Consider the following 25,291-nt stretch of genomic DNA (forward strand, 5'->3'; position numbering starts at 1 on the left):
AGGAAGAGATATGAAGGAAGGGAGGGGAGATGGAGGAGCTCTGTGCAGACAAAGAGACCAACGCGTGGGAAATCAGGCAGATGGCTAGAGATGCTGTGAGAACGGGGTGGAGAAAGAATTAGAATAGATTATAATGATGATTAAACAAACAGATGGAGAGATGGCCCCAGAAAAGAAGGGCAGGGGAACCACCACATCAGAGGGAATGGACCAGACTCCCAAGGTCCCTGGATTGGCAGGGATGGAGCCCCAGGGCTCAGGCCTCCTGTTCCTCATGTCCCCATGTCTGCTGGATGCAGGAGACAATAAAGGGGTAGCTGGATGGGCACATACCAGGCAAAGTCCAGGGGTCAGGAAGAGCCAGGAGATCTTCACCAGGGGCCATGGCCGGTAGCCAATCATGTCCTCAATGTTGTCATAGAAACGATCTGCCCCTGCCCAGGCACAGTGGGGGAGAGTGAGCACAGAAGAATAGGGACAGCTCATGGGTATCTGGGAGGGGCTCGCCTGGTTTTGTGCTTTTCCCCCCACCCTGTGAAGGGAAACTGGATGAGGACACGTGACTGAGATGGGTCCCTGGCACCCCAGCCACAGTGCAGGGAATAAGGAGGAGGAAGGAACTGCCAACCACAAGCTGGGGGCCCTGGGGGGAGTCACCCAACCTTCCAGTGCAGTCTCTTGTCCTCCTGCCATGGGATGAAGACACCACTGTCCTAACCACAGAGGATGGTGTGAGCCTAAAATGGGTCTCAATGCTATATGTATCTGCATAGCAAAGATGAATTTAGTTTCAAGTCAAAACGTCAAACAGCGAGTGTGCGACTGCTCTGTCAGAGCACGCTAAGCTCGTATAGGACCAGATCACTACTGGAAAAGGACAGTGACAGCGACCAAGGCTCTAGACTCCAGAGGAAGCACCCTGCATTCTCAGTAAAACATGGTGAGAGGGTTGATCTATGTATGTGCAAACACTGACTGCTTTGTTTGATTTTGTTTAACTGCCTCAGGGTTTCACAATTGCTGTCTTCTATGAAGTGAAGAGCTCCCGACAGGTAAAGACACTTGGAGGACCCCTCTAGCCTCCCTTCACCAAAAAAAAGTACCTTCCCTCTGGTGACTAAGGCAGGAAATGCCACCATTAAAGAATCATTCTTGGGCCAGCTGAGTTGGTTAAGAGTTGGCTTGGGAGCACCAGCTCTGAGCAGCAGGGCCCCAGTTCAGATCCCACATGAGGACCAGTGACGCTGCGCCCTCTACAGCTGAGATGGTGAACAACAGCTCAACCTGGAGCTGGGCTGCTGTGAGTCACCGGCAACGGCGTAGGCTGCAGCCCCTGCTGCAGTGAGCTGCCGTAAGCTACTATGAGTGGCTGGCAGCCGGTGTGAGCAGCCGGCAGTCAGTGTGAGCTGCCGTGAGCTGCCGTGAGCGGCCGTCCAATGGCCGGCGAGCGACTGCCTCACCCGGGAAGAACTCAATGTTAATACGAACATGGGCCAGAGAAGCGACGTCCTCCACAACTAGACTGAAGAACAAAAGGACAGTAGCTTGTCTGTTCCCTTTCCCCAATTCCCCAATGCTGTTCCCCTCCCCCAATTCCCAATAAAATCTTAAAAAAAAAAAAAAAAGAATCATTCCTTAGGCTTCCCCAGTTGAAAACCAGATGCTGCTGGGTAGGTGTACCATGTTATCAGCCATTTCCACTTCATTGCGGTTGAGTTTATCAGATCCTCTCTGAGAACAAGTTTTGAAGAGTAACGGGAAAATCAAGAAGACATCAGATGCTCCAGTGAGAAGGAAGGAGACATCTCCAGAGAGAGGAAAGGGCACCAAATAGGAAGGCTGAGAGCAGAAAAATAAAAGCTTTCCTTCTTGTGGCTTGTCCTGAGGCCCCAGTATGTGGCACCCCTTACCCTCTCTGCTCTGAGCCCTGTGACATTGGCAGTGTGACCCCCCAACCTGGTGCAGTGGAGGCAGATGGACCTGGGGTATGATGATGGCTTCTCCACTTACTAGCTGTGTGAGCTCAGGCAAGAGCCGTAACCTCTCTGAGCCTCATGTCCCCCCAGTAAAGGGCTGCTGTGCAGATTGTGAGATAGCGTGTGACACAAGCAGCACAGTGCTTGCACATAGCAGTGCGTTGGCTCAGTCACTAACGGTTTCTCCCCTTACTGTTATCAGACACAATAACAGCATGGGTATTATGGCATTCAGCACTGGGTAATTACCTCAGAGATGAGGGGCCAGGGCTGTGGGGAGGAGTCAGTGGAAGGCACAATTCACCTCAGTGTAAGCGAGAAATACACAATAGACACAATGGGAAAGGGACCTCAAACACCAGGAATGACTTTCCTGTTCATGAAGTATTCAAGCAAAGTCTGGGTGATAACTTTGGAAGGGGATGTGGGACTCTGTGGAGGACCAGACTCGGTGGCCCTCAGAGGATCTGACTAGGACTCCCACTGGGGAAGGACCTCTGGCAGCCTCTATCAAGAAAACTGTCAACGGTTATGTATCACGACCCTCAACATTCAAGGAACTCGGTGTTGCCATTATCCCCCTCTACCTGCGTCATGAGAAATGCCTGGGTCCCCAGCGAAGGATAAACTTCCCAAGTAAAAAGAACCAGAACAGTAATACAAAACATATAGAAACCAGGGGCTGGCACAGCCTGTCTCATCCAGGGCACATCCCACCAGAGCTGGGTTCCAGAGGCTCTTCCCCCAACCCAGCTTACCATACACCCAGCTGATACAGATCACTTCAAACATTGCGAGGAAGAGCAGGCATATGCCACTGGAGGCGTAATAATCAAACAGCTGGAAGATATACATTCCACCCTGTGGAGAAGGGGGTGGGGTTGAGCCTTGGTGGGAGGGCAAACACCCATCTGGTGCTACACTGCCCAGCCCATGGAAAGTCACCCTTGCGTCTAAAAGGAGTTTGCCCTGCCTCTCCCTGCTTTCCAGCCCCTCATGTCACATCCATCTCTGGCATCTGCGAGAACACTGGGGACGGTGGTGGACATACACTGTTTGGTCTGCCCAGCATCCCTCTCCCTGCTCCAGGCCTAAAGAAGAGTCATGGCTGGACTCTGGCTATGCTCTCAGGAAGAGGGTGCTCTTGCTCCTCTGGGGTTGCATGGGTGGCAGAAAGGAAGGCTGAAGATGCATCAGTCTTCTCTAAAATCAGGAGGGCAGGGCCGGCCGAGTGGCGCGATGGTTGAGAACTCGCTTGGGATGCCAGAGGGCCCCGGTTCGGATCCCACATAGGAGGGCCAGTGACACTGCCCTCTACAGCTAAGATGCTGAACAACAGCTCAACCTGGAGCTGGGCTGCCGTGAGTCGCCGGCGACGGCGTGGGCTGCAGTCCCTGTGGCAGTGGGTTGCCATGGGCTACCGTGTGTAGCCAGCAGCCAGCGTGAGCTGCCAGCAGCCAGCGTGAGCGGCCAGCAGCCGCAGTGAGCGGCCGTCCAGAAGCCGGCGACTGATCTGCCTCGCCAGGGAGGAGCGCAATGATGGTGCCAACTTGGGCCAGTGAAGCAGTGTCCTCCACAACTGGATTGAAGAACAAAACGACAGCAACTTGTCTGTTCCCCTTCCCCTAATTCCCCAGTACTGTTCCCATCCCCCCAATTACCCAATAAAAATCTTTAAAAAAAATTAAAAAATTAAAAAAAAATAAAATAAAAAAATAAAATAAAATCAGGAGGGCAATCTGGCTAAGAATGAAGTCACTAGAGGAAAAGGAAGCCAGGAGACAGACAGGAGCGTTTCTGACCAAGTGGATCCAACCATACCTGAAACAAAATATGTCTCCTTGACCCCCAAAATTGCCCTTCCTGCTTAAGCCAGCTTGCGTTTGGTTTCTGTCACCCAAAACCAAAAGAGGGCAAACTAACAGGCACATTCCACGGTGTGGTCCCTACAGACTCCCTGTGAGGGTGTCACCAGATGAGGAAAGCGTGGCTCGGAGAGGGGTCGGTGGTGCCCCCCCATGGCTCCCTCCCCGGAAGTCTGGCCTGCAGGCCACCGGCCCTGCTCACCTCGGTGACCAGGAGAAGCCCTATCAGGTAGCACATGACGGCAATGGTGAGGATGAGGAGCTCTCGCCTCCCACTCTTCCGGAGCTGGCTGGGGAACATGTCCATGGAGGCCGTCACCAGACACTCCACACAGACAAACTGTGGGCCAGGAAGGAAGTGAGGTGAGAGGGGCCACCTGCCCTTGGGCCTTCCCCAGCACAGCCCTGCCGGGCTTCCCCTCACCCCATTTGCTATGCTGAAACAGGGAGGGCCTATCGGGCAGAAATGGGGGGTGGCCAGGGGTGAGGCCAGCCCTGCCCTTGGCCATGTCTCCACAACAGAGGGTCCCAGCAGTGAGCATTGGAGAAGGGATATGTATTCTGTCTCCAAGGCTACGGGGCCAGGGTGGGCAGCTTGAGCTAGCGGAGAAACATTTGGGAGGGTGCATCCATGTATGGGAAAGGGTCAGGCATGGGAGAACAAAGTTCTTACCAAAGAGGGCCTCGAGGCCTGGGGTCACCCAACTCACCCCCAGGACAAGCTCTGGACAGCAGACGGGGCCTCAGAGTGTATGATCAGGAGAAAGGGAGTTAGGGGGAAGGTAATGCCAGGAAATGAGAAGTGGAAAGAGGGTCACCAGGGCAGGGCTGGGGTGACGAACCTGACTGTCCAGCCCTAGGAAGATAAGCATGATGAAGAAAAGGCAGGACCACAGCTGGGATAAGGGCATCATTGTCACAGCCTTGGGGAATGCGATGAAGGCCAGACCAGGACCTGCCGGGACACAGCACAATCAGGTAAGCCCAAGGCTCTTGCTGTCCTCAGGGAAGGGCCCTCTCCAGAGGCTGTGTGTGTGTGTGTGTGTGTATGAATGTGCTGTGTAAGTGTGTGTGCGTGTGTGTGTGCGTATAGTGGGGTGGTTCAAGAGTGCAGGGTGACTGCATCCATTACCCTGCTCCTCAGGTTCTGGGAAGCACGCTGCTCATTCCTCCATCCATTCCTCCATTCATGCATGCAGCAGTGGACCCAGCCAGCCAGCCTCCTCTCCCCGTCCCTGCCATGGTTACGGAGGCCCTGCTCTGTGCCAAGCACTGCTCCCAGATGCTGAAAGGGTCATATGACCCCAGCCTTTCTGTAAGAGGATCTGCGTTCTCTCACCCTCCTTCCCCTCACGTCCCAGACAGCAAAGTGGCACCTACCTGACTCGGCCACCTCAGCGATGGGCACCCCCTGTTCTTGGGACATGAAGCCCAGGATGGAGAAGACCACAAACCCAGCCATAAAGCTGGTGGCACTGTTCAGGAAGCAGAGGGCGATGCAGTCCCTGCAGGTGGAGTGAACGCAAACACAGCAGGAAGAACAAGGGAGAAAGAAATCCATCGCGCGAGGAGAGATCAGAGGACAGTAAGAGCATAAAGAGGAGATAGAAAAGAAAGAGTGAATGGGAAGAAAAACAGGGACAGAAAAAGACAAACATTGGGTTTCAGAAGGTGAGGAGAATAAAGGGCGAGAGAAAAGGGAGGAAGAAAGAAATTCAGTCTGTGAAATGAACCCACAATGTCAATTTGACACAACTTGTAACTCCCAGATAATAAAGGAAGGAGGCCTGGGCCCACCCCTGGGAGCCGCCCTCCTTAGACCATGGGCAGACAAGGTCCCCCCATGGGGCCCCCAGCCCGGCGTTGCTACCTGTAGCAGTTGTTGTGGTACTTGTTGTAGCTGCCCAGGGCCGTCAGGCACCCCTGGCAGATGGCGAAGGAGAAGAAGATCTGAGTGCCCGCGTCCATCCACACCTACGAGAGACCCGAGAAAGTGGTGAGAGAGAGCAGAGGGAGCCCCACAGGGCCTGGAGCTGGGTCACCAGAGGCCCAGACCCTTCACCCCACAGGGCCAGGTGGCCTGCTCAGTGCTCCCTGACAGTCACTTATACCCCAGTGCTCCTTTCACATGTCTTCCTCTCACGGGCAGGGCCCATTTGTAACTTCATTCTGAGGGCACTTAGTAAGCACCAAATATACGCGTTACTTAGATATCTTTAAGAAGGTGAGGCTCTCTGCTGGGGGAGTGAAGAGGCACTTGAACCTCATTCAACAAGTAGAGTGTGCCTTAGGCAGCCATGCTGGGGCACAGGGGCCATGCCATTGAAATATAAAGGAAAAAAAATCAAGGCTCTTGGGTGGGAGGGTGGGTGGGGGAGGGGTAGAAGGGTGGAGGTGAAGAATGTGTTCAGACAAGTCCTAGAGGAAGAAACACAAATGGTAGATAAATATGTGGGGAAATGTCCAACCTCCCAGTAGTAACAAAGAAAAAAAATCAAAACAACAACATTATACTATTTTGACCCCACTGCCCTACACCAGCACTACAGCACTTCCTGGCACGTAACGGGGTCTCAGTGCATTTTGGTTGAATTAATGAATGAATGGTGGATGGATGGAAGGGGGAAATATTATGCAAGTGTTAAAAATGACATTTACAAATGAACTTAATAATATGGAAAATGCTTATAATTTAAGTGAAAAAAGTATCTATCTATCTATATATAATTATCTCAACTATATTCAAACACACACACACACAGAGGCTAGGGAAAAAAGAAGGAAATATACTAAAATGCTAACAGAGATCGTAGCTGAGTGGTAGGATAACAAGAGATTTTTAGTTCCTTTTTCATAATTTTCTTCTATATTATTTAATTTTTCTTCAGTGGGCATCTATTGCCTTTAAACCAAGGGAACGCAATCAAAGATTTTCAAAAGTACAAATCTGGCTTAGGGTGAGGGACATCTGGGGAAATGGTCCTCAGCACAGTTCCTACCTGGGGATCCTTCAGACGAGACAAATCTGGCTTCAGGTAATAGATGATGCCCTCATAGGCTCCGGGAAGCGTGATGCCTCGGACCAATAGGATGATCAGCATCAGGTAGGGGAATGTGGCTGTGAAATAAACAACCTGGAGAGAAAGCAGGCCGAAGTCACTCCTGGTGGGGTCACAACAGCCAGGAGGTTACAGGGAGTCTGCAGTGGTCCTCCTGTCACCCCTCCCCAGGCAGCATGGGCCACACCTAGCTCAGTGTCCGACACCTTCTTAGAGACATCAGAGAGGGGTGAGCACACGAAACTTTCCACACCTTCCTTTCCACATTCCAGTGGGTCTCTGGTCCCCCAGCAGAGTGTGAGATACACATCAGCAGGGCAAGGGGGGAGGAGGAAGCGCAGGGAGGGGTACAAGTTTCCAGCCGTAGCATTCCAAAGTGTTTTTAAATCTAGAATCTGGTCTCCCTGAAACCTTTATCTGGGCTGTTCTCCCCCGTCCTCTGGGGAGGGTGGGCTGCCCCTTCACCAGGGGGAGGACGAGCAGATTTGTACAGTGGTCTGTGAGGCCGTTTTTCCAGGCTTGAGGTTGGGGGAGCAGAAGTGGCCTAGGCTCTGGGATACTGGAGACACTCAGAGGTGACGCCACCCTGCCCCTGACCAAGCTCAGCTGTTTACCCAAGGTGGTGGCACTATCCATGTTATTATTGTTACTATTACTATTTCTGTCATTACTATTACTGTTATTATTATTTCAACAATCCACGGAAGGGGGAGGCTGCTGCAAGGGCCGGCTAATCGGAGAAGCCAGCACCTGTCCATCCCTGGCTTTTCAAAGCACGAAGCATCTGTCTCAGCTTCTCTGGGTTGGAAATAACACTCAAATCTGAACTCTCTCTGTACATGTAAGGCTGTACAGTCTTAGCTCTGACATGGAACATCTGCATTTCTTATTTTGCTCTGTATATTACTTACATAAACAGGTCTTTTAAAATCATAGTGAAAAAGAAAGGCTTTCCTTGTATTGAACTAAACTCTGCCTTTACAACTTCCCCTATTCTCACCGAGCCTCTCCCTTAAACTACACCTCTTTTTTTTTAGCTCTTCAGAGGGACTCTGAGTGTCCCCAGGGTCTCTGGGAGCCACAGAGAGCTTATCAGGAGCCAGGACACCTCACCTTGCCTGTGGTCTTGACCCCCTTCCAGATGCAGAAGTAGCAGATAACCCAGGCAAGCAGGAGGCACAGGGCCAGCTCCCAGCGCAGGGCCCCCAGGTCGTGGATGCCTGAGGTAATGCCCAGAACACGTCTCCTGATGGGTTAGAAGAAAATAACCAGGTGAATGGCTAAAGGAGACAACTGGCCTCTGTCATCAAGTCTCCTGATTCTTAGAGCTGACCCCACAGATCTCATATTCTAGGCTTCCCGCGTCCCCACCCCACTCCACCTCTCCCATGGCCATGCAATGTTCCCACCTGTGGTCTGCATGCCCCTGGCTGTTAGAAGACCGAATCACATAATACCATAGGTATCTTTGTCTTTCTAACTCATCCAGATTTCTCTGTTGTACAGAGAGAAAGAGAGATGTGTGTGAGGAATGTAAATATTTATATATCCAGGTCAATGAGCAAGTATATGGGTATCAAAAGGAGGTGCTGAGTGTGCGATAGTATCTAAAGATGTGTATGAGGGTGATGGAAATGTATGTGAGAGAGTGTAGGTGGACATAAGTGGGCACAGGTGGATGTGAGGGTATAAGTGGTCATGTGGGAGGGTGAATGTGAGTGTAGAGTTTGCCAATTTCTGTGGTGTAAATACTCCCACCTTGGCCAATATGACATGATTGAATATAGAGTTGGGGAGAGATGTGCACAATCCGCTCTCCTAAGCTGTTCCAACTATTTCCAGTACACCAGTGGATATGTGTGGGTAGGTGTGGGGAGTACAGGGGGATGTGAGGGTGTAGGGAGGCATGCATGAGAATGCCACTTGACATGCATAAATGTGTGAGTCTAGGTGAACATAAGTGGATTTGGGGGGCATAGGCAGACAACTATGGTAGATGTGTAAATGTTCCCTCATCTTTCAGTGATGTGTGGGGTGGGGGTAAGTGCTGGAAAACATGCACAGAGAGCCTTAAACTTGCACCCCAAATCCCAGGCAACAGACACCCAAATTTCCTCTGGTTGAGGTCCCCTGGCATGTGGCAACCAGGCCCAGCACCTACTCCCAGAATTCCATGACAGGCGATGTGAAGTTCTCAGAAGGCATCACTGTGTTGGCCCTTGAGTGGTTCAGAAAGTCCATGCAATGCTCTGTCAGGGACAAAGCGAGGAGTGCATCAGCTAATGACAAGGTGGGGAGAGATGCCCTCACACCCTCATCCCTGCTGGCCCTCTGGCCTTGCAGCCCGGTGGTCCCCATCATCCCCAGTCCCCAAAGCCTTCTTTGGAGCCCCCACTTCTAGAGTGTCAGGAGTTGGCTGCTCAGGTGGTCACGGGACCAGCCCCCTCCGTCTGCTCATTCCACCCTGCCAACCTCTGACCCAATCCAGACTTCAGATGCACTCTGCCCCTACGTGGGTGGCTTGTGGTGACAGAACTCTGTCTCCTCTCAACAGTCCAGGGACTGAGTTCTTATGCCTGCCCCACCCCAGGGGGAATGCTGTTCACACGGTGGGCTTTTTCTCATCCTTCAGCCCTCAGCTGGCATTCTTCCCTCCCATCGTTTCATAGTTACTGCACTATTTCTTTCATTCATCACAATTTGCAATGATTTTGTCAATTTGCCAATTTCCACCACTAGACTATATTGTTCAGTGAGCAACCTGGACCACGTTGCTTGTGTTCACCTTTGGATCTCTAGCACCTGGCACACTGCTTGGCACGTAGTAGGTGCACAGTAAACATATGTGAGATAGATGAATGGACGAGCGTGTGATGCTAACTAACCCCTTGCAGTTGTATAACACATTCACAGTCCCACTGGGTTTTCAGTTCCAGTGGTTGGTCTGAGGTGCTACAGAAGGGTCAGCCAGCAGAACCGGCACTAAAGGCTACATATCTGGGCTTGAAGCAAGTTCTGTCATGTGCTCTGTCAGAGTTTGCCCATCACCAGCCACCACGGCCCAGTCCCTAGGGAAGGCCCACATCCCAAGGGCTGAAACAATAGATACCTGTGTTCCAGGTATTGGTACAGGTTGTCCAGGGCAGCTGTGAGGTGAAGGAGCTGAACAGATAGAAGAGAGCCCAGGCGAGGATGATGATGTAGTAGATGTTCAAATAGGACTCAATGACCACCGACGCCAGACCAATGCCTTCCGGAGTGGGGGAGGGACGGGAAGAAGCGAGAGAATCCAGGAGGTAAGTGTCAGCCCCCAGAAAGCCACCTACAAGCTGCCCACTGTGATTAGAAAGATACTGGATGCTGCACAAAGAGAACCTCCAGGGTTTATTTATTGGTATGAGACACCATTTACAGCCTATTTTTCTAAGTAAGAAACATAGGTTACACAACACTATCCTACGCATCCTCCCAATTTTATAATATATATGTGAATGTGTGGTTTTTTTTCATGAGAAAAACTCTGGAAGGATCGTCATCCAAAAGTTAACAAGTGGTTCTCTAGGTGACAAGATTTGAGTTCACTTTTTTTTATAAAAAGATTTTTTATTGGAGAATCAGGGAAGGGGAACAGACAAGTTGCTGTCCTTTTTTGTTCTTCAGTCTAGTTGTGGAGGACGTCGCTTCACTGGCCCATGTTCGTATTATCATTGCGCTCTTCCCAGGTGAGACAGATCGGTCACTGGCCTCTGGACAGCCACTCACAGTGGCTCTTGGTAGCTCACACCAGCTTGCCAGCCACTCACTGTAGCTTTACGGCAGCCCACTGCAGCCTCACTACAGCCTACACCGTCGCCAGTGACTCTCGGCAGCCCAGCTCCAGGTTGAGCTGTTGTTCACCATCTTAGCTGTAGAGGGCGCTGCATCACTGGCCCTAATGTGGGATCCGAACCAGGGCCCTGCTGCTCAGAGCTGGCATCCCAAGCCAGCTTTTAACAACGTGCCACTCGGCCGGCCCTGAGTTCACTTTTTAAAGTTTTTTTTTCTTTTTGCCTATCTGCATTTTCTACTTTATTATTATAATCACACATAACTTGTAAAACGAAAAGGAAGAAAGGAGGAATAAATGGGGAGAAACTGGTAAGAATCAGTATCAAAATAGGAGCAAAACCTAGAAGAAAGCAACCAGGAAGAGAACTGTGGTCGCTGTCAAGAACTGTGGAGCCTGGGCCGGCCGAGTGGCTCAGTTGGTTAAGAGTCTGAGCTCTGAGCAACAGGGTCACAGTTTCAAGCAACAGGGTCACAGTTTCAATTCCCACATGGGCCAGTGAACTGCGATCGAGCTGAGCTGCTGCTGAGCTGCCAACAGGTGGCAGGATGACTCAGCTGGTGAGAGCATGTGCTCCTAACAACAAAGTTGCTGGTTTGACTCCTGCATGGGATCCGCAACTAAGATTAAACACAGCACCTTGAGATGAGCTTCCCTGAGCTGCCAATGGGTGGCCTGATGGTGACTGGACTTGGAGCTGAACTAGCTGCGCCCTCCACAGCTAAGAATGAAGGACAACAACTTGGCTGTTCCCCTCCCCCCAATTACCCAATAAAATCTTTAAAAAAAGAACTGTGGAGCCTGGTCAACCTCAATGCCATCTCCTGTGCAGAGTTGGAACACTTAGGAGGTTGGAGGTTTGGGTACATCCTGCATCCCAGGTGGGCATGTCTTGGGGTGGGAGGGGACAAGGGCAGGAGGAGTCACCCACCCACCCCACCTTCATCCTACCACCACTGTGGGATCTTTGCCACAGTAAGGTTAACAGTAGCCCATTGCTGGGGCAGCTGTTAATCCTGAGGTGTGAAAGCCGAAGGGGGAGGAGTGGGGTGGGGGCTCTGCCTGAGAGAAGACCTGCTTGTTTGTCCTGCGTCCGGGAAAATCCAGGCTCAAGAACTAATTGATGAAGAAGCCTGGAGAAAAACAGACAGCCAGAGCGCTGGTTGATCAAGCAACACTGTCAACAATGCCCTTCCCCCACCGGTGCCAGGAGCGGCCCAGATTGTCTGTTCCCACTGGCCTGGCAAACTCTGCAGGAGGCAGGAGGCAGAGACCCCGTGTGGGGTCTTCTGTGGAGCATCCAGGCCACTGGTGGTGGTGGTGGTGGTGGAGAGGGGGGCGACCCGGGACCGGGACAGCCTTGGTTTGGGTTGGGCCCCCGGGAGGAGGCGGGGCTGCTGATGGCGAGGGCTTCCGGGAGCTGGCGGCCTCGGGGCGGGGTATTTAGAACGCACAGACACCCACACAAAAAACAAGCGGCCACTGTGCGGCAGGAACGCGCTGTGCTCCAACCGCCTACGGGACCCAGGAACGCATCAACGCCTGGACCGCTAGGAGGCCAGGCTGGGAAGTGGCCCGCACATCTGTGAGGATGGGGATGAGGCCAGGGAGGAAGCCTGAGCCTGTATGTAAGTTGAGGAAGGAGGGAGGGTGTGGGTGAGCAGAGGGGTGTGTTTCCGCAGTGCCCTGCCCCTGTGCACTGGCTCGCTGGGAGGGTGGTTGGTCGAGAGGTGGTGGCACTTAGGCAGGTAGAGGGCAGGTAGTAAGCAGCCTGGATCTCCTACCAACCTAGGTGCACACCTCCTGAGTGAACCTCTCTCTGAGACCCTAGGCTTTGGGATCTCTTCAATTGGGAAAATAAGGAAGGAGCAGCAATTCCTTCCTCCAACCCCTGTTGTGGGCCAACCGAGTAGCCCCGCCCCCCACTAAAAGACGTTTAAGTTTTCTTTCCTATAGAAATGTTGTCTTCTCCCTAGTTTCTTAGCTCTTGGCTTTGATTACTTTTCTAACCACTTTGTGAATCCTAAAGATTGCTCCTAGCCTGAATCATAGAATTCTCCTATCCCCCTGCTTCTTGATTGTTTTGTGATTCAGCTTCTGAATCCTCAACAATAGATTGTTCACAGAAATCTCCTACCCTTGCTTCAGATAACTACTTGAAAGCCTGTGACTTCCTAATATCCTCCAGGCCAGTAAGCCTAATGATACTTTCCAAACCCATTCTGGGCCCACACAACTGACGCCACCTGAGTGATGGGCTGAATGGCCACAAGCTTCTTAAGAGCTAACAGATTTATTAATTAAAATCTATCTTTCCTCATTTAGGGACCTTGGGGATACAGATGACACCCCAGCAAGATTACCAGTCACAACCAAAGAAGCCAACACGGTCTTCCAGGCGGAGCTCGAGACCCCTCCTCCTCTTATCTGAGATCAGCTAGGGTGAGAGTTCCGTGAACCCTCAATAGGCAGGGACATCTCTATGCCCCTGCCCAGCAGGAAGCAGATACAGAAGACTGCCTATCCCTCAGCTTCCCATAGAGATTTTATGGGGATCACGTCTCTCAAGGGGAAAACAAGGCAGGCAGTTAGAGGCAGACATTGGGTCTCTGCATTCCTATACGTCCCACAGAGTGCGACTGCCCAGGAGACATCCCCTCTCCACCCAAAACTCCCCCTTTGAATTGTAATTACCTACCCCTGTGGGAAAACAAATGGGCACAAAATACCCAACTAGATCAGACCAGTCATTTGCACCTGCGCTGTACCTCTTGTCAATCACAGGTGCCAATTAAGTGGTCTCAGGCCCAAAGGGGAACAACCCATTCTAGAGAAAAAGGGATAAAAACTCCAAGTTCTGAGAAGTCCACCTTTTTTTTATTTACTGCTTCCCCTTTTTTAAAATTGCCTTCCTCCCCTTTTTTTTTTCTTCCTCCCTTTTTTGAACCCCGCCTTTGCACATGGCCCGCTCCAAACTCTTTGGAATGTAATTTCTCTTCTAATAACGGGCCCTTGAGCCATTCTCTACTGCTAGGGCCTACTTCTACTTCTTTGAAATGTACTATCTCTTCTAATACACTACTTTTTCACTACTTTGCTCCAGTATCTCGTTCAATTCTTTGCTCTAGTTGCCAAGGACCTGGACTTCGCGCCGAGAAGGGCCCGCTCTCCGACAACACATCCAATGTTCAGTTTGCTTGCCTTGTCCCTGGTTCCCCCCTGGCAGTTAGTACCTGTGTGCCAGAGGGGCCAGTCCTGCTTGTGCTACCCATGGGGCCAGAGCTTGGCCCTGGGGACAGAGCCCAGCTGGGTAGGAATTAGGTTACTGCCGGTGTCCAGAGCAGAACCTCAGAGCTGGTGCCTGGCTGAGGGTACAGAACTCCTGTGTAGAAACTTGGGTGGGCCTTTCCACCCTGCCAGTCCCTTACTGCTGCCCCTATAGGGGCCCATGGAGGCCCAAGAGGAATCAATACCAGGTTAGCTTGGTCCCCCTCCCACCCACTTCCAGCAGTGGTCAGGTTTCCAGCCTGCTCAGGAACCAGTGTCTCCCACCACGCCTGAAGCAGGCCCCAGTTAGGACCCCTGTAGTAGAGGCCTCGCAATGTCTCCAGCCTCACCTTTTCTTGACCTATAGCTTAACAACAGATCATCCGCCTGTGGCTTGAGCTGGGAAAGTACCCTGTTCCTATTCCCAGTTTTAGAAAATTACCCCTAAAAGTATGATTAATACCCTTAGGCTTATTGATCACAATCTCAATGGTCTAGCATTCTTTCCAGGCTACTCCCATCATTGTTCCTGGGTTGCTGACAGACCTTCACATAGCCTCTGGAGGAATGCCCAGATTTTCCCTTAAAAACTCCAAACTGGTCTGAGAATCTTAAGGTCGTTTGTGAAAGTGTTAACCTGCTGCCTTCTCAGACCACCAGTACCCTAGCAGCATAGGCAGCATAAGCCCCGGAATGAGCCCCGGACTCAGTTGCCCTCCGGTTTCATGCCCTCCTCTGTCAAGCCTACTAAGCTGGGCAGCAACCCCGGGTAGCCTAGTCCCTGGGGTGCCCTTAAGGACTGACACGAGAGGAAGAGTCCTCTTTCCATTTCAAATATTCAAGGAACCTCTCAGGGACAAGAAAATGCCTTGGGGTCCTGCCGAGTGGCTCAGTTGGTTAGGAGTTGGCTTAAGAGTGCGAGCTCTGAGCAGCAGGGCCGCTGGTTCGATTCCCACATGGGCCAGTGACGCTGCGCCTGAGCTGAGCTGTTGCTGAGCTGCCAACAGGTTGGCAGGATGGCTCAGCTGGTGTAACAACAAGATTGCCTGTTCCATGGTGGGCTATGCCCACCCGCAACTAAAACTGAACTTGGCACCTTGAGCTGAGCTGCCGCCTGGATGGCTCAGTGGATAGATCATGTGCTGTTAACAACAAGGCTGCTGGTTGACTCCCGCATGGGATAGTGGCTATGCCCACCTGCAACTAAGATTGAACACAGCACCTTGAGCTTAGAGGCCATGAGCTGCCTACAGGAAGCCAACTGGCGGCTGGCTGGCACCCTCCACAATGAAGACTGAAGAACAACTTGGCTGGTCCCCTCCCCCAACTCCCCAATAAAATCTTTTAAAAAAGAAAATGCTTTGGGTTTTTTTTTTCACTTCCCCCCTGGGGACTGGCCCAATCAACTTTAGAGGGGATGGGGGTGGGATGCCCCAAGCTGCTTGCTTTCCTTAGTGCCAACAGATGCACAGAGAGAGGACAGGAGTAGTCCCTAACATAAGAGAAAGCAAGAACTTTCAGCTCACGTAGACCTGGGTTCAAACCCTTAGCAAATGACCTCATTTTTCTCATCTACAAAGTGAAGTGACTAGAGCTATTCTTGGAAGATTAGATGAGGAAATGTACAGACAGTGCCAGCATGAGCCCTGGCACGTGGTAGGGCTCAACAGTTGTTAGACATCATCATCATCATCACTATGATTATATACTTCGGAAGTGCACCTGGGACACAGAAACTCATCTTCCATGAAGCTGCTGAAGATGAGGCTTCAGAGTTCCCCACTTGCAGGGACCCCCTTGCAAGGCTCTGCACGGATTTTTCATTTGTAACTTTACATTGTTTTTCTGGAGGAGCGCCTTCCTCCTCAGGATCTATAAGCTTTAGGCCCCACAAAGCCTGACTGTACTTCCTGTGTCCCTCACAGCACTTAGCACGGAGTGAGAGTGGATAAATGAAAGAAGTGGGGAGCGGATAGAAAGGGGCGATGGATAGAGAGATGGAGGCAGGCTGGTGGCCTGCAATGAGGTGAGTGAGGTAGAACACTCACCCTGGAGGAGAGGGCACATCTTTCTCCAGGCCGTGACGCTCCCCTGGCTGGTGTACTGGCCCAGCGCCACCTCCAGGAAGAACACAGGGATGCCGCAGGTGAAGAAGAAGATGAAGTAGGGGATGAAGAAGGCTCCTGTGGAGGAAGGGGAGACAGAGACTTAGCCTTTCAGCCCTAGGCCCCTCCAAGAGGCCTGTGCTCCAGCACCCAACATCCTTCATCGCCCTCCTCACCCCTCCCAGGGGCCCAAGTCGTCTTCCTCCTGTCTGCGCGTGGGGGCAAGCCAAAATTTTCCAGTCTGAACCCCACTCGGGCTAGGAAATATCTTTGAAGGGAAATGAAGGCAATTTTAGGTGAAAATCCTAATGCATGCACTATTTATTTTCTCAGTATGCTTCACAAATCTAGTCAATTTATTGTTTTTGGAACAAAAACATGTGTTCTGTATAATTTGATATGCTTATTAAATTATCAAGCTTGTTACATTTTAGAGAAAAACAAACAAAAACACCTTGGCAAAATTATTTTCCCTCTAATAGTTTTCAGAGGGTTTTTGCCCCTCCCCTAGGCTCTGATCTGAACTGGGCTTTCAGCAGAGGGCCATTCCTCTGCTCAGGCCCACTCTGGGGAACTGGGTTGTCAGCAGCCAGGTGATCCGGCCCCAGCAGGAGGCCTGGCCTAAAAGACAACCAGCAAGTTCTATGCCAAGGGATTCGAAGGCAACCGTAAGCCCACAGGACCCACTTTAGTCACTACAACATACACCTCACTTCAGAAGTGTACCCATGGGTGGACGGATTACTGTTTATTGCACAATGATAGCATTTAGTATTTATTTGGTGCTTACTGTGTGTCAGGCACTCTCCTAAATGCTTCACCAACATCAAAATCCTCACACAATCTCCCCTGGGGTAGGTACTATTGCCATATCCATTCTACAGGTGAGAAAACTGAGGCCACTTTACAGATGCAAAAACTGAGATACAAATGAGGAAAATGAGGCACAAACCCAGGTGATCTGATCTTGAGTCTGTGCTCTTAGCTACTACATTATAATGCCTCTCAAGTAATCCATATTACTTTGTAAAAAAATAGAAAGTACAAAGAAAAAAAAGGAAAAAGCATTATATAGCCTTCCAATTTCTTATAAACACAGACATATATATATTTCTTTTTTAAAAAGTGAGAGCTTGCTATATATTATGTGATAACCATTTAAAAATGTATCGAATGAACCTCTTTTCATACCCATGAATACATATCTGTGCCATCACTGTAATAGCTGTGTAGTGTTCTGCCTTATACATCTATCCAGGTTTATTTTGTCAGTACCCCTTTGGCCTTCTTTGTTGTTTCATGAGAAACCCTTTGTGATGAAGACCATTACCCACATCCTTGTACACTTGCCTCATTTGCTCCTTAGTATAAATTTCTGGTGGAGGAATTGATGGGTCAGAGGGTATGCACTTTTTTTTTTTTGCTTTTTTTTGGGGGGGAGGTAAATATATATAACATAAATCTTACCATTTTAACCATTTTTAAGTATACACTTCAGTGGCATTACGTAGATTCTCATAGTTGTGCAACCATCACCACCATCCATTCCCAGAACTGTCTCATCATCCCAAACTGAAATGCTGTACACCCGTCAAACACTCACTCCCATTCCTCCCTAGCCTCAGTCCCTGGCAACCACCTTTCTTTCTCTCTCTGAATTTGCGTCTTCTAGGCACCTCATATAAAATGAATCATACAGTATGTATCCTTTTGTGACTGGCTTCTTTCACTTAGCATCATGTCTTCAAGGTTCACCCATGTTGTAAGAGGTGTCAAATGTCCTTCCTTTTTAAGGCTGAATAATATTCCTGTGTATGTATAGACCACATTTTGTTTATCCGTTGATCCATGGACAGACACCTGGGTTCTTTCCGCCTTTTGAGTATGAACATTTTGTAAGGTCTTTGGCATGCATTTCCAAATTGCCCTCCAAAACTTGTGTACCATCTTATACCTATCTGCACTCCCAACAGCAATATGTGAGAGAAAGGACGAGGATTTGTGGGTCTCCTGGGCCCAAGGAGCCACGACAAGCCAGTAACTCTCCCCCAAGTTCTGAAGTCCTTTCTGACACCGCGTTTGCCTTTACATCCAGAATAGCGCTAGAGCATCAGTAAATATAGGGCTAATCAGCACCACTGACTGGTTTACGTGGCTTAGAAGGTGCAGGGGCTCGGCTGAAGGTAGTGCTCAGGGAAAGGGATGGGGCTGAGGGACATCTCAGCGCCCGAGGGCACTTTACAGAAAGTCTGTGGGGCACATGACCCTGAGGCTCCTTTCCACTGCTGCTTGGCGTGGTCCTTCCCCCCTAGTAAAACAGATGGCTTCAGTTCTATCCTTGGAATGTAGAGGACGGCTGACCTCAGGGGGCCTGGGGCTGGACTTGCCTCAGGCTGAGTCCAACCTGAAAAGGCAGGACTAGACCTGGGCCTCTGGGGACAGTGGGAGGGGACTGGGTCTGGATGGACCACAGGGGCGCCCTCCATCCTTGGCTTTCTCCCTGGCTTTCCACAATCACTGCCAGCGCCCTCCTCTCCAGTGAGCTTCTCAGAACCTTTACTCTGGGAAGTGATTCTGGCCCACAGTTCTCCTGGCACCTGCCCAGGCTATGGGCACAAGCAGCCTGTGATGCCCCACAGGGATCTGTGAACACAGGGTGACTGGAGGCCTGCATAAAAGTCTCCCTCCCTCTGTGCTAAGATACGCCTCATTATCTCTGCCAAGCTCTCTCTCCTAACCACTGGCAATCGGGAAACTTGGAATTTCATTAAACTCTCTTTTGGAATGAACCGTTTCTTGAGGATGGTGACTCCCTGCTTTTTCATAACCGAAGACATTATTAGATCAATAACTTTATGATTATCTTCCAACCCTTTTGAAAGGTTTACCTCTACAGGACTATGTATTAACTAATAATTAATTACTATATAATTAATTATTAATTAGTAATCAATTATTAACTAATGCTCAATTACTATATTAGTAAAAACTATATTTAACTGCCAACCAGGGCTTATGGTCAGCTTGAGATAAACCATATTACCACAATGAGTACAATTCTAGCCTAAAGCAAAAAATTGACATTTGGGTCAGTCTGGGAAGTCATGTTTCCACACAGATGTATTATTAAGTTGTCTTAAATAAGGAAAGTAATTCCTGGACCTTCATTATACCTTCCTAGACCCTCAAAGACCAGTTGCCCAAATTTGGACCCCTGACCTCGCTTGCCCCTCATGTTATCGTTGAAGAGAACACGATAGAGGGAACGGCAGCCTGTCTTCCCAAATAGTTGGATTGGGGCAGAGCTGAAGTGAGAACATGCGTGATAGAGATGAACACAGAGCCTGCGCAGTACATGTAACCTGGTCCTGCCATTTCACAGATGACACAGGCTCAGCTCAGTGGCACTGCACACTATCAGAGGCGCTTGTCTCTCCACCCTGCCCCACGACCACTACAGAGGTCACGGCCACAGCTGTAGCCACCAGGCAGGACAGAGGCAGGGTGGGCGCTGGAACCCAAAGCCATGTCTCCTGAGCCCTCATCCTCCCTCGCTTGCAGATGGCCAGGTGAGATGCACGCAGTGATGTGAAGGCCAGCGAGTCTGGCTCCCCAGGCCCACTGCTCCCAACCAACTCTGAAGTCTTGGGCAAGTCGCTAAACTCTCCGACCCTCCACACCCTCCTCACTGAAATGAGGGCTTGGCCGAAATCATCTCTAGCTCTAGTTCTAACATCTTATGTGTCCATGAAACTGGCCTGGGACAAAGAAATAAGTCATCTCTGTCCCAGCATTAGTCTCACGCTCAGTCTTGGCTTCTGAACCCTGAGCGGCCCAGGAAATCCCATTTCTATTTCTTAGGGGTCGTTGGTTCAAGCAGTTTAAAATAATAACTGTAAGCTTTAAAACAAGGAGCAAGATACATGGTAGATGTTCAGCAAATATTTGTCAAGTTAAATATAGTGTTTAAAAGCATTTTCCAAACAATGGTTATCTTTACATGGGAATGTTTCTTTTTACCTCCTGGAATGTTTCTAATATTCATTATAAACATACACTGTTTCCACAAGAAGAACACAGGTATTTTCAAAAGGCAAAAATGAATTTGGCCAGTCACAAATAAATTCATAGAAATAAATTATTTCATTTATGTGAAACATCCCAAATAGGTAAATCCATAGTAGATTAGTGGTTGGCAAGGGCTGGAGGGCAGAGGGAAGGGGAAGTGGCTGTTAACAGGTACAGGACTTCTTTCGGGGGCGATGAAAATATTCTAAAATCAATGGTAGTGGTGGTTGCACAATTCTGTGAATATACTAAAAACCATTTAATTATACAATTAAAAAGATTGTTATGGCCCCTCCCTACCATGCCCCTGCTCATTTTTACTACCAGTACTGAAAAATAATAAAATTATGTTTCTTCAATTTATAAAAATCATAGACAAGATCATATTGTTTCTCTAATCAAAATTCCTCAGTGGTTCCCCTCTCACTCAGAGCAGAGCCTATAAGACCTGAGCCCTGTTACCTCTCTAATCTCATCTCCTATTATTCTCCCCATCTGTCATTCCCCTCCTCGCTGTTCCCCAAATATGCCAGTTGCACTTTCACCCCAGGACCTTTGCACTTGCTGTTCCCTCTGTTTGGAATGTTCTTTACCTGATATTCATCCACAAGTCTCATTCTGTTGCCTCCTTCAAGTGCTTACTCAAATGTCACCTCCTTAACGAAACCTTTCCTGGTACCTTATTTCACATTTCAAACCCCTTTCCTCCAACCCCTGACCCAGCTTTCCCTATTCCTCCTCCTGGCTGAGTTTCTCACCATTCCACTCATCACCATGTGACATGCCACATATTTTACTTATTTGTCTGTAATCTGCCACCCTTCACTAGACTATGACAAATGGAATATGTCCTGTTTTGGATCTAGAACAGTGCCTGGCACATGCTAGGCCCACAATAATATTAGTTGAATAAATGAATGAACCTTGTCAACAACTGACATTTCTGCAGAGTAATGAAGGAGCTTTTTAAAAACTCAGATTCCTGGGTCTGGCTATTGCCTCATTTAATCTTCACCATAGCCCTTTGAGGTATCGTTGCCATTTCACACGGGGGAACACTGAAGCCAGAGGTGAAGCTAGAACTGGAACTCAAGTCCTCTAACTCCATTCCAGCCTCCTTCCATTTTACCACATTGCCCAGGCAGGAGGCATCCAGGTAGACACTGCCGGGCTGTCATGGCACAGCTCTCCCCACCACGCCTACCTCGAAATGAACTCACCACCTCCATTTTTGTAGCAGAGATAGGGAAACCTCCAGACATTGCCCAGCCCAATGATCTCCCCGGCCACTGACAGCACAAACTCCATCTTGTTGTTCCATTGGCCCCGATCCTTCACCTGGTCCAACTTCTCTCCCTCCTCAGGGACCCAGGAGACCACACGAGGCCCATCCTCACGGACTGCCACTTTTCTGTCCATAGCCATGTAATGGTTTGGGAAGCCGCCAAGCTGGAAGTGGGGCAGGATGGTGACCTAGGCACAGCCTGGTGGGAGGAGAAGGAATGAGCTGCCCAACTCCAACACATGCCCCACCATCCCTGCTTTCTCCCTCTTAATCTTTCATTATTATTGGAATGTTTCTTTAATATTGTTGGACTATTCCTTTTCTTCCAAAATGCTCAATGACATATACACTTAAAGTTAAATATCATTTAACTTTATGACATATTGCTCTCATGACTCTGAGAACAAATAGGGACCAAATCTTAGTTTGCCCATTTTGCAGGTGGGAAAATCCAGGCCTTGGCAGATGAAGTGACTTGCCTGAAACCATTTAGTGGTGGAGTAGGTTTAAAACCCACGCTGGGGCCTTTTATTCCAAGTCCCTTTGATCTCTGCTGTTGTGTTGTCCCAGCTGCTCAGTATTCAGTCAGTGGCATCAGCTCAGCCTCCAGCCTCCAGGCCTGAAGGGATCAAAGGCTGCCAGAGGTCAAAGGTAGGTGCAGCCTGGGTGACTGCATGGTCTTCCCCTGGCCAGTTTTGTGCTCATTCCTGCACCAGGATGATCGATCGACTCAGGGTAAACATGGGAGCCAGCTGGCTCTAGCCATCTGATTGGGAGGGGAGGGGAAGGTGGGACCTCTGAACAAGGCCAGATGAGAACTAGGATTGGTGCCAGGGCCAAGTGCAGGCCTTCAAGGGAAGCCTGGTTCTCTTTCTCTCTGTCGTACCTCTGTCCTGAGAACAGGAGAGGGGTCCTTGTAGTAAAAAAAAAGAGGGGTCCTTAAGTGGTAGTCATCTCCAGATCCGAGTGGTCCCCCCAAGGGAGATCCAGAAATGGCTGCCCAGTTCACCACTTCTGCCAACTCCCTGCCCTCCTAAAGAGCCCAAAGCTCCCTGGACTTCCAAAACCTTCCAGTAAAACCTCTCAGTTTTACTCTGCCGTCTCATTGTCAATTTGTCAATTGCCAGGAGACAAATGGCTACATGGTGGTGGCGTAGCTACGATCCCTGTTCTCCTTCCCTTCCCTCTCTCCCACCACAGAATCTGCCCCTGTTTCTAGTGAGCTGCCAGGGGAGGTGCCCAGGCTGCAGGGAGAAGCACTCATCCCCCACCCCTCACCTCCAAAAGGTGTTGGGGCACCAAAGTGACCCAGAGTCACCAAGAGCTCTGTGCTCCTCCAAGGCTCTAGAGAAACACAAGGCATCCTTTTTATTAAAAGAAGAGTCTGTGTTTATTTGTTGGTCCTTTTAACCCAGGCAACAGCCCAAGCCGGAGGCTGTTAGAAAGGTGTGGCAGGAGCCATTTGAGGTTATGGAAATTTCTGAAGGTGACTTGGAGGGTACAGATTATCCCAGGAATGGGAAAGCACGTCAGGGTGAAATTCCGGTATTGGCGCTTACTCAGAAGCTGCCATCGCAAGCTCAGCCCAGGAGGGGAGATAAGGAGAGAGGCACCCAGTGGGAATCAGAGGCCAGGGAGGCCTCTGGCCTCTGATACATCAGAGGCCTCTGATACAAGGGAGGAGGGGTGAAAGAAGGCCAGAGAAGAACTCCAGGCGCAGAGTAAGCAGCAGACCCCAGGGGGCCTTGAGAACCACAGCCTCGGGTTGAAAGAACAAGGCGTCTGGTCCCAGGGGAAAAGTCGGTGATACCTGAACCAACTGTGGACACTACGACAGAACTGGGGCTGGCGCGCCCTGAGGCACAGCCCCTGAATTGTTGTCAAGCAAAGGAATGGATGAATGAGTGAATGAATAAATGAACTGAAAAAAACTGATGAAAAAACACCAGACAGGAAACCCAAGTTCTAGTCCAGACCTCATCATAATAACCAAATGTAAGATTTGAGTAAGCACTGTCCTGAAAACATACACCTCTTTATATACATTATTAAATTTCATCCTCATAAACATCTTTGAAGTAGGTATGACTGATAACTCCATTTTATAAATGAGGAAATGAAGCTCAGAGAAATGAAGAACAAGACCTGACATCTAGCAAGGGCTCAGTAAAACTATTTTTGAATGGTTTGAATAAACTTACCAATACAATACGTGGTGGAGTTGAGTTTCTCACTTGCTGTGTGACCGGAAGCTAGTCACACCTCTTCTCTGGGCTTCACACAGCCTCCCTGGAAAAGAAGATGACCCCTGTTCAACAGGGATGTTGGGAGGATGGGGATAAAAATAATATCCATGAAAGACAAGGAGAGATTATTGCCTTGCTTGCCAAGCCCCAGGGCCGAGGTTCAGGGTGAGCCCAAGCACAAGAGTCGCCAAGAGGGGGGTCAGCAGACAAGTCTTGCCATTCCTAGACCAGAAGCAGCTATTCCGGGACCAAGCTGTCCTCAACAGTTGGAGGAGGCCAGACCTGGTGGGGAAAAGGAGTAAATGGAGGGAAACCAGAGGAGAATGTGGGAGGGGGCAGCCATCTTAGAGCCCAGCTTGGGCCCAGGGCTTGGGCTGTGTCGCAGATAGGGGAGGAGGGAGAAGAGAACATGAACTGCTGAACTAACACTGATGTGACAAGTTTGGTTGGTTTGTTTGTTTGTTTGTTTGTTTGTTTGTTTGTTTGTTTGTTTGTTTTTAAAGGTTATTGGGAGGATCATAACTTATGGGTAAGAATGAAAAACTGGAATGGCAGAATGAAAGCAAGAGCATGCGAAAATGCAAGCTGGCCCAGAGCCATGGTAAGTCAAGGGGAAACGGGCTGAAATTGCAGCAAGTGGGATTCAAGTTAGATTCAGGGAAGAAATGTCCAGAAGGATGTTAGACAGAAAAACAAGCTGTACAGAGCTCTCCTTTTTGGGTTAACTTTTAAAAGCCAAAAAGACAGCACACCCTGCCCTCCTGCCACCCTCAGGCCGCCCCCACTCTGCCCTTCCACCCCAGCCCATTTTCTAGGAATAGTTAAACAGCAGTGTTAGCCACAGTCAAGATGACTTCCGGACATCTACCCCTTCCCAAGGGTCCACCTCAGCTCTGTCACCTGTCCAGCCCCTAGCATCACCTCCCCAGCCTGCCCACCTGCTCTGCTAAGCTGGGACAGGGGACGGGGGCATGGAAAGGACCTCACCATACCTCAGTGCCCTCCAGAAGCAAAGATACCAATACCCACACTGGGCGCAGTGCTGCCCATCGAGGAAATATTCAAGAGGTTAGCAAGTCCAAAATTAACTGCAGGAGCTGGGCATGTAGACAGAGGCCTGGCCAGGGTCTAGGCAGAGGCACAGACAAGTGTGAATATGCTCCCCCCATGCTGCTGGGACTCCAGTTCAGCCCCATCACACTCCCCAGCCCATCCCAGGACGCCCCCGCCCCTGCTGCAGCCCACACCCACATACCAGCTCCATTTCCGTACACACACTGGTGCCATTCCCGTCACGTCCCTTTGCACACACATACCTGTGTGCATGGCACCAAAACCTGGGCCCCGTCTAGTCCTTCACACTCTAGGGGCTGCTTGGCTTGGCTGGTGGTTCCCTGTGCCTTCTGTCAGCCCTCTCCTTACCCCTTCAGGTACCAGCATGCCCACGCCTCCCCCCACACTGCCCCTGAGCAGGGCAGCTTCCTCCTTCTGCTCTACTAGTGGGGGGAGGGCAGGAGCCCCTTACCTGTGATCGCTAATGGCAGACCATGGGACTTCAGGAATGGCCCAAGGTTTCTCTCCTCTTCTTCCTCCC

At 50.1% G+C, this 25,291-nt stretch overlaps 1 protein-coding gene across 9 annotated transcripts in view; it reads right to left on the reverse strand.

Annotated features, from left to right (window-relative positions):
* SLC6A12 (solute carrier family 6 member 12) overlaps positions 1–25,291 on the reverse strand; it is a 30,114-nt gene that overhangs the window by 2,083 nt on the left and 2,740 nt on the right. For 2 of the 9 annotated variants that reach the window (XM_019654134.1, XM_019654131.1), the window contains 13 exons: positions 23,653–23,740; positions 21,387–21,650; positions 16,042–16,176; positions 10,010–10,150; positions 9,062–9,149; positions 8,014–8,146; positions 6,841–6,975; positions 5,712–5,815; positions 5,222–5,346; positions 4,684–4,796; positions 4,044–4,181; positions 2,735–2,837; positions 334–434 (listed from right to left, as the gene is read on the reverse strand). In XM_019654134.1, the coding sequence (XP_019509679.1) occupies positions 334–434; positions 2,735–2,837; positions 4,044–4,181; positions 4,684–4,796; positions 5,222–5,346; positions 5,712–5,815; positions 6,841–6,975; positions 8,014–8,146; positions 9,062–9,149; positions 10,010–10,150; positions 16,042–16,176; positions 21,387–21,591 (1,521 nt within the window). In that variant the 5' untranslated portion in view covers positions 21,592–21,650; positions 23,653–23,740. Of the gene's footprint in view, positions 1–333; positions 435–2,734; positions 2,838–4,043; positions 4,182–4,683; positions 4,797–5,221; positions 5,347–5,711; positions 5,816–6,840; positions 6,976–8,013; positions 8,147–9,061; positions 9,150–10,009; positions 10,151–16,041; positions 16,177–21,386; positions 21,651–21,930; positions 22,087–23,652; positions 23,741–24,689; positions 24,826–25,013; positions 25,197–25,222; positions 25,279–25,291 lie in introns of those variants that run through there. The other 7 variants (XM_019654132.1, XM_019654133.1, XM_019654135.1 and 4 more) reach the window with 7 other exon arrangements.

The sequence above is a fragment of the Hipposideros armiger genome, unplaced genomic scaffold, assembly GCF_001890085.2.
Source record: "Hipposideros armiger isolate ML-2016 unplaced genomic scaffold, ASM189008v1 scaffold_213, whole genome shotgun sequence".
In the NCBI taxonomy this organism is placed as follows: domain Eukaryota; kingdom Metazoa; phylum Chordata; class Mammalia; order Chiroptera; family Hipposideridae; genus Hipposideros; species Hipposideros armiger.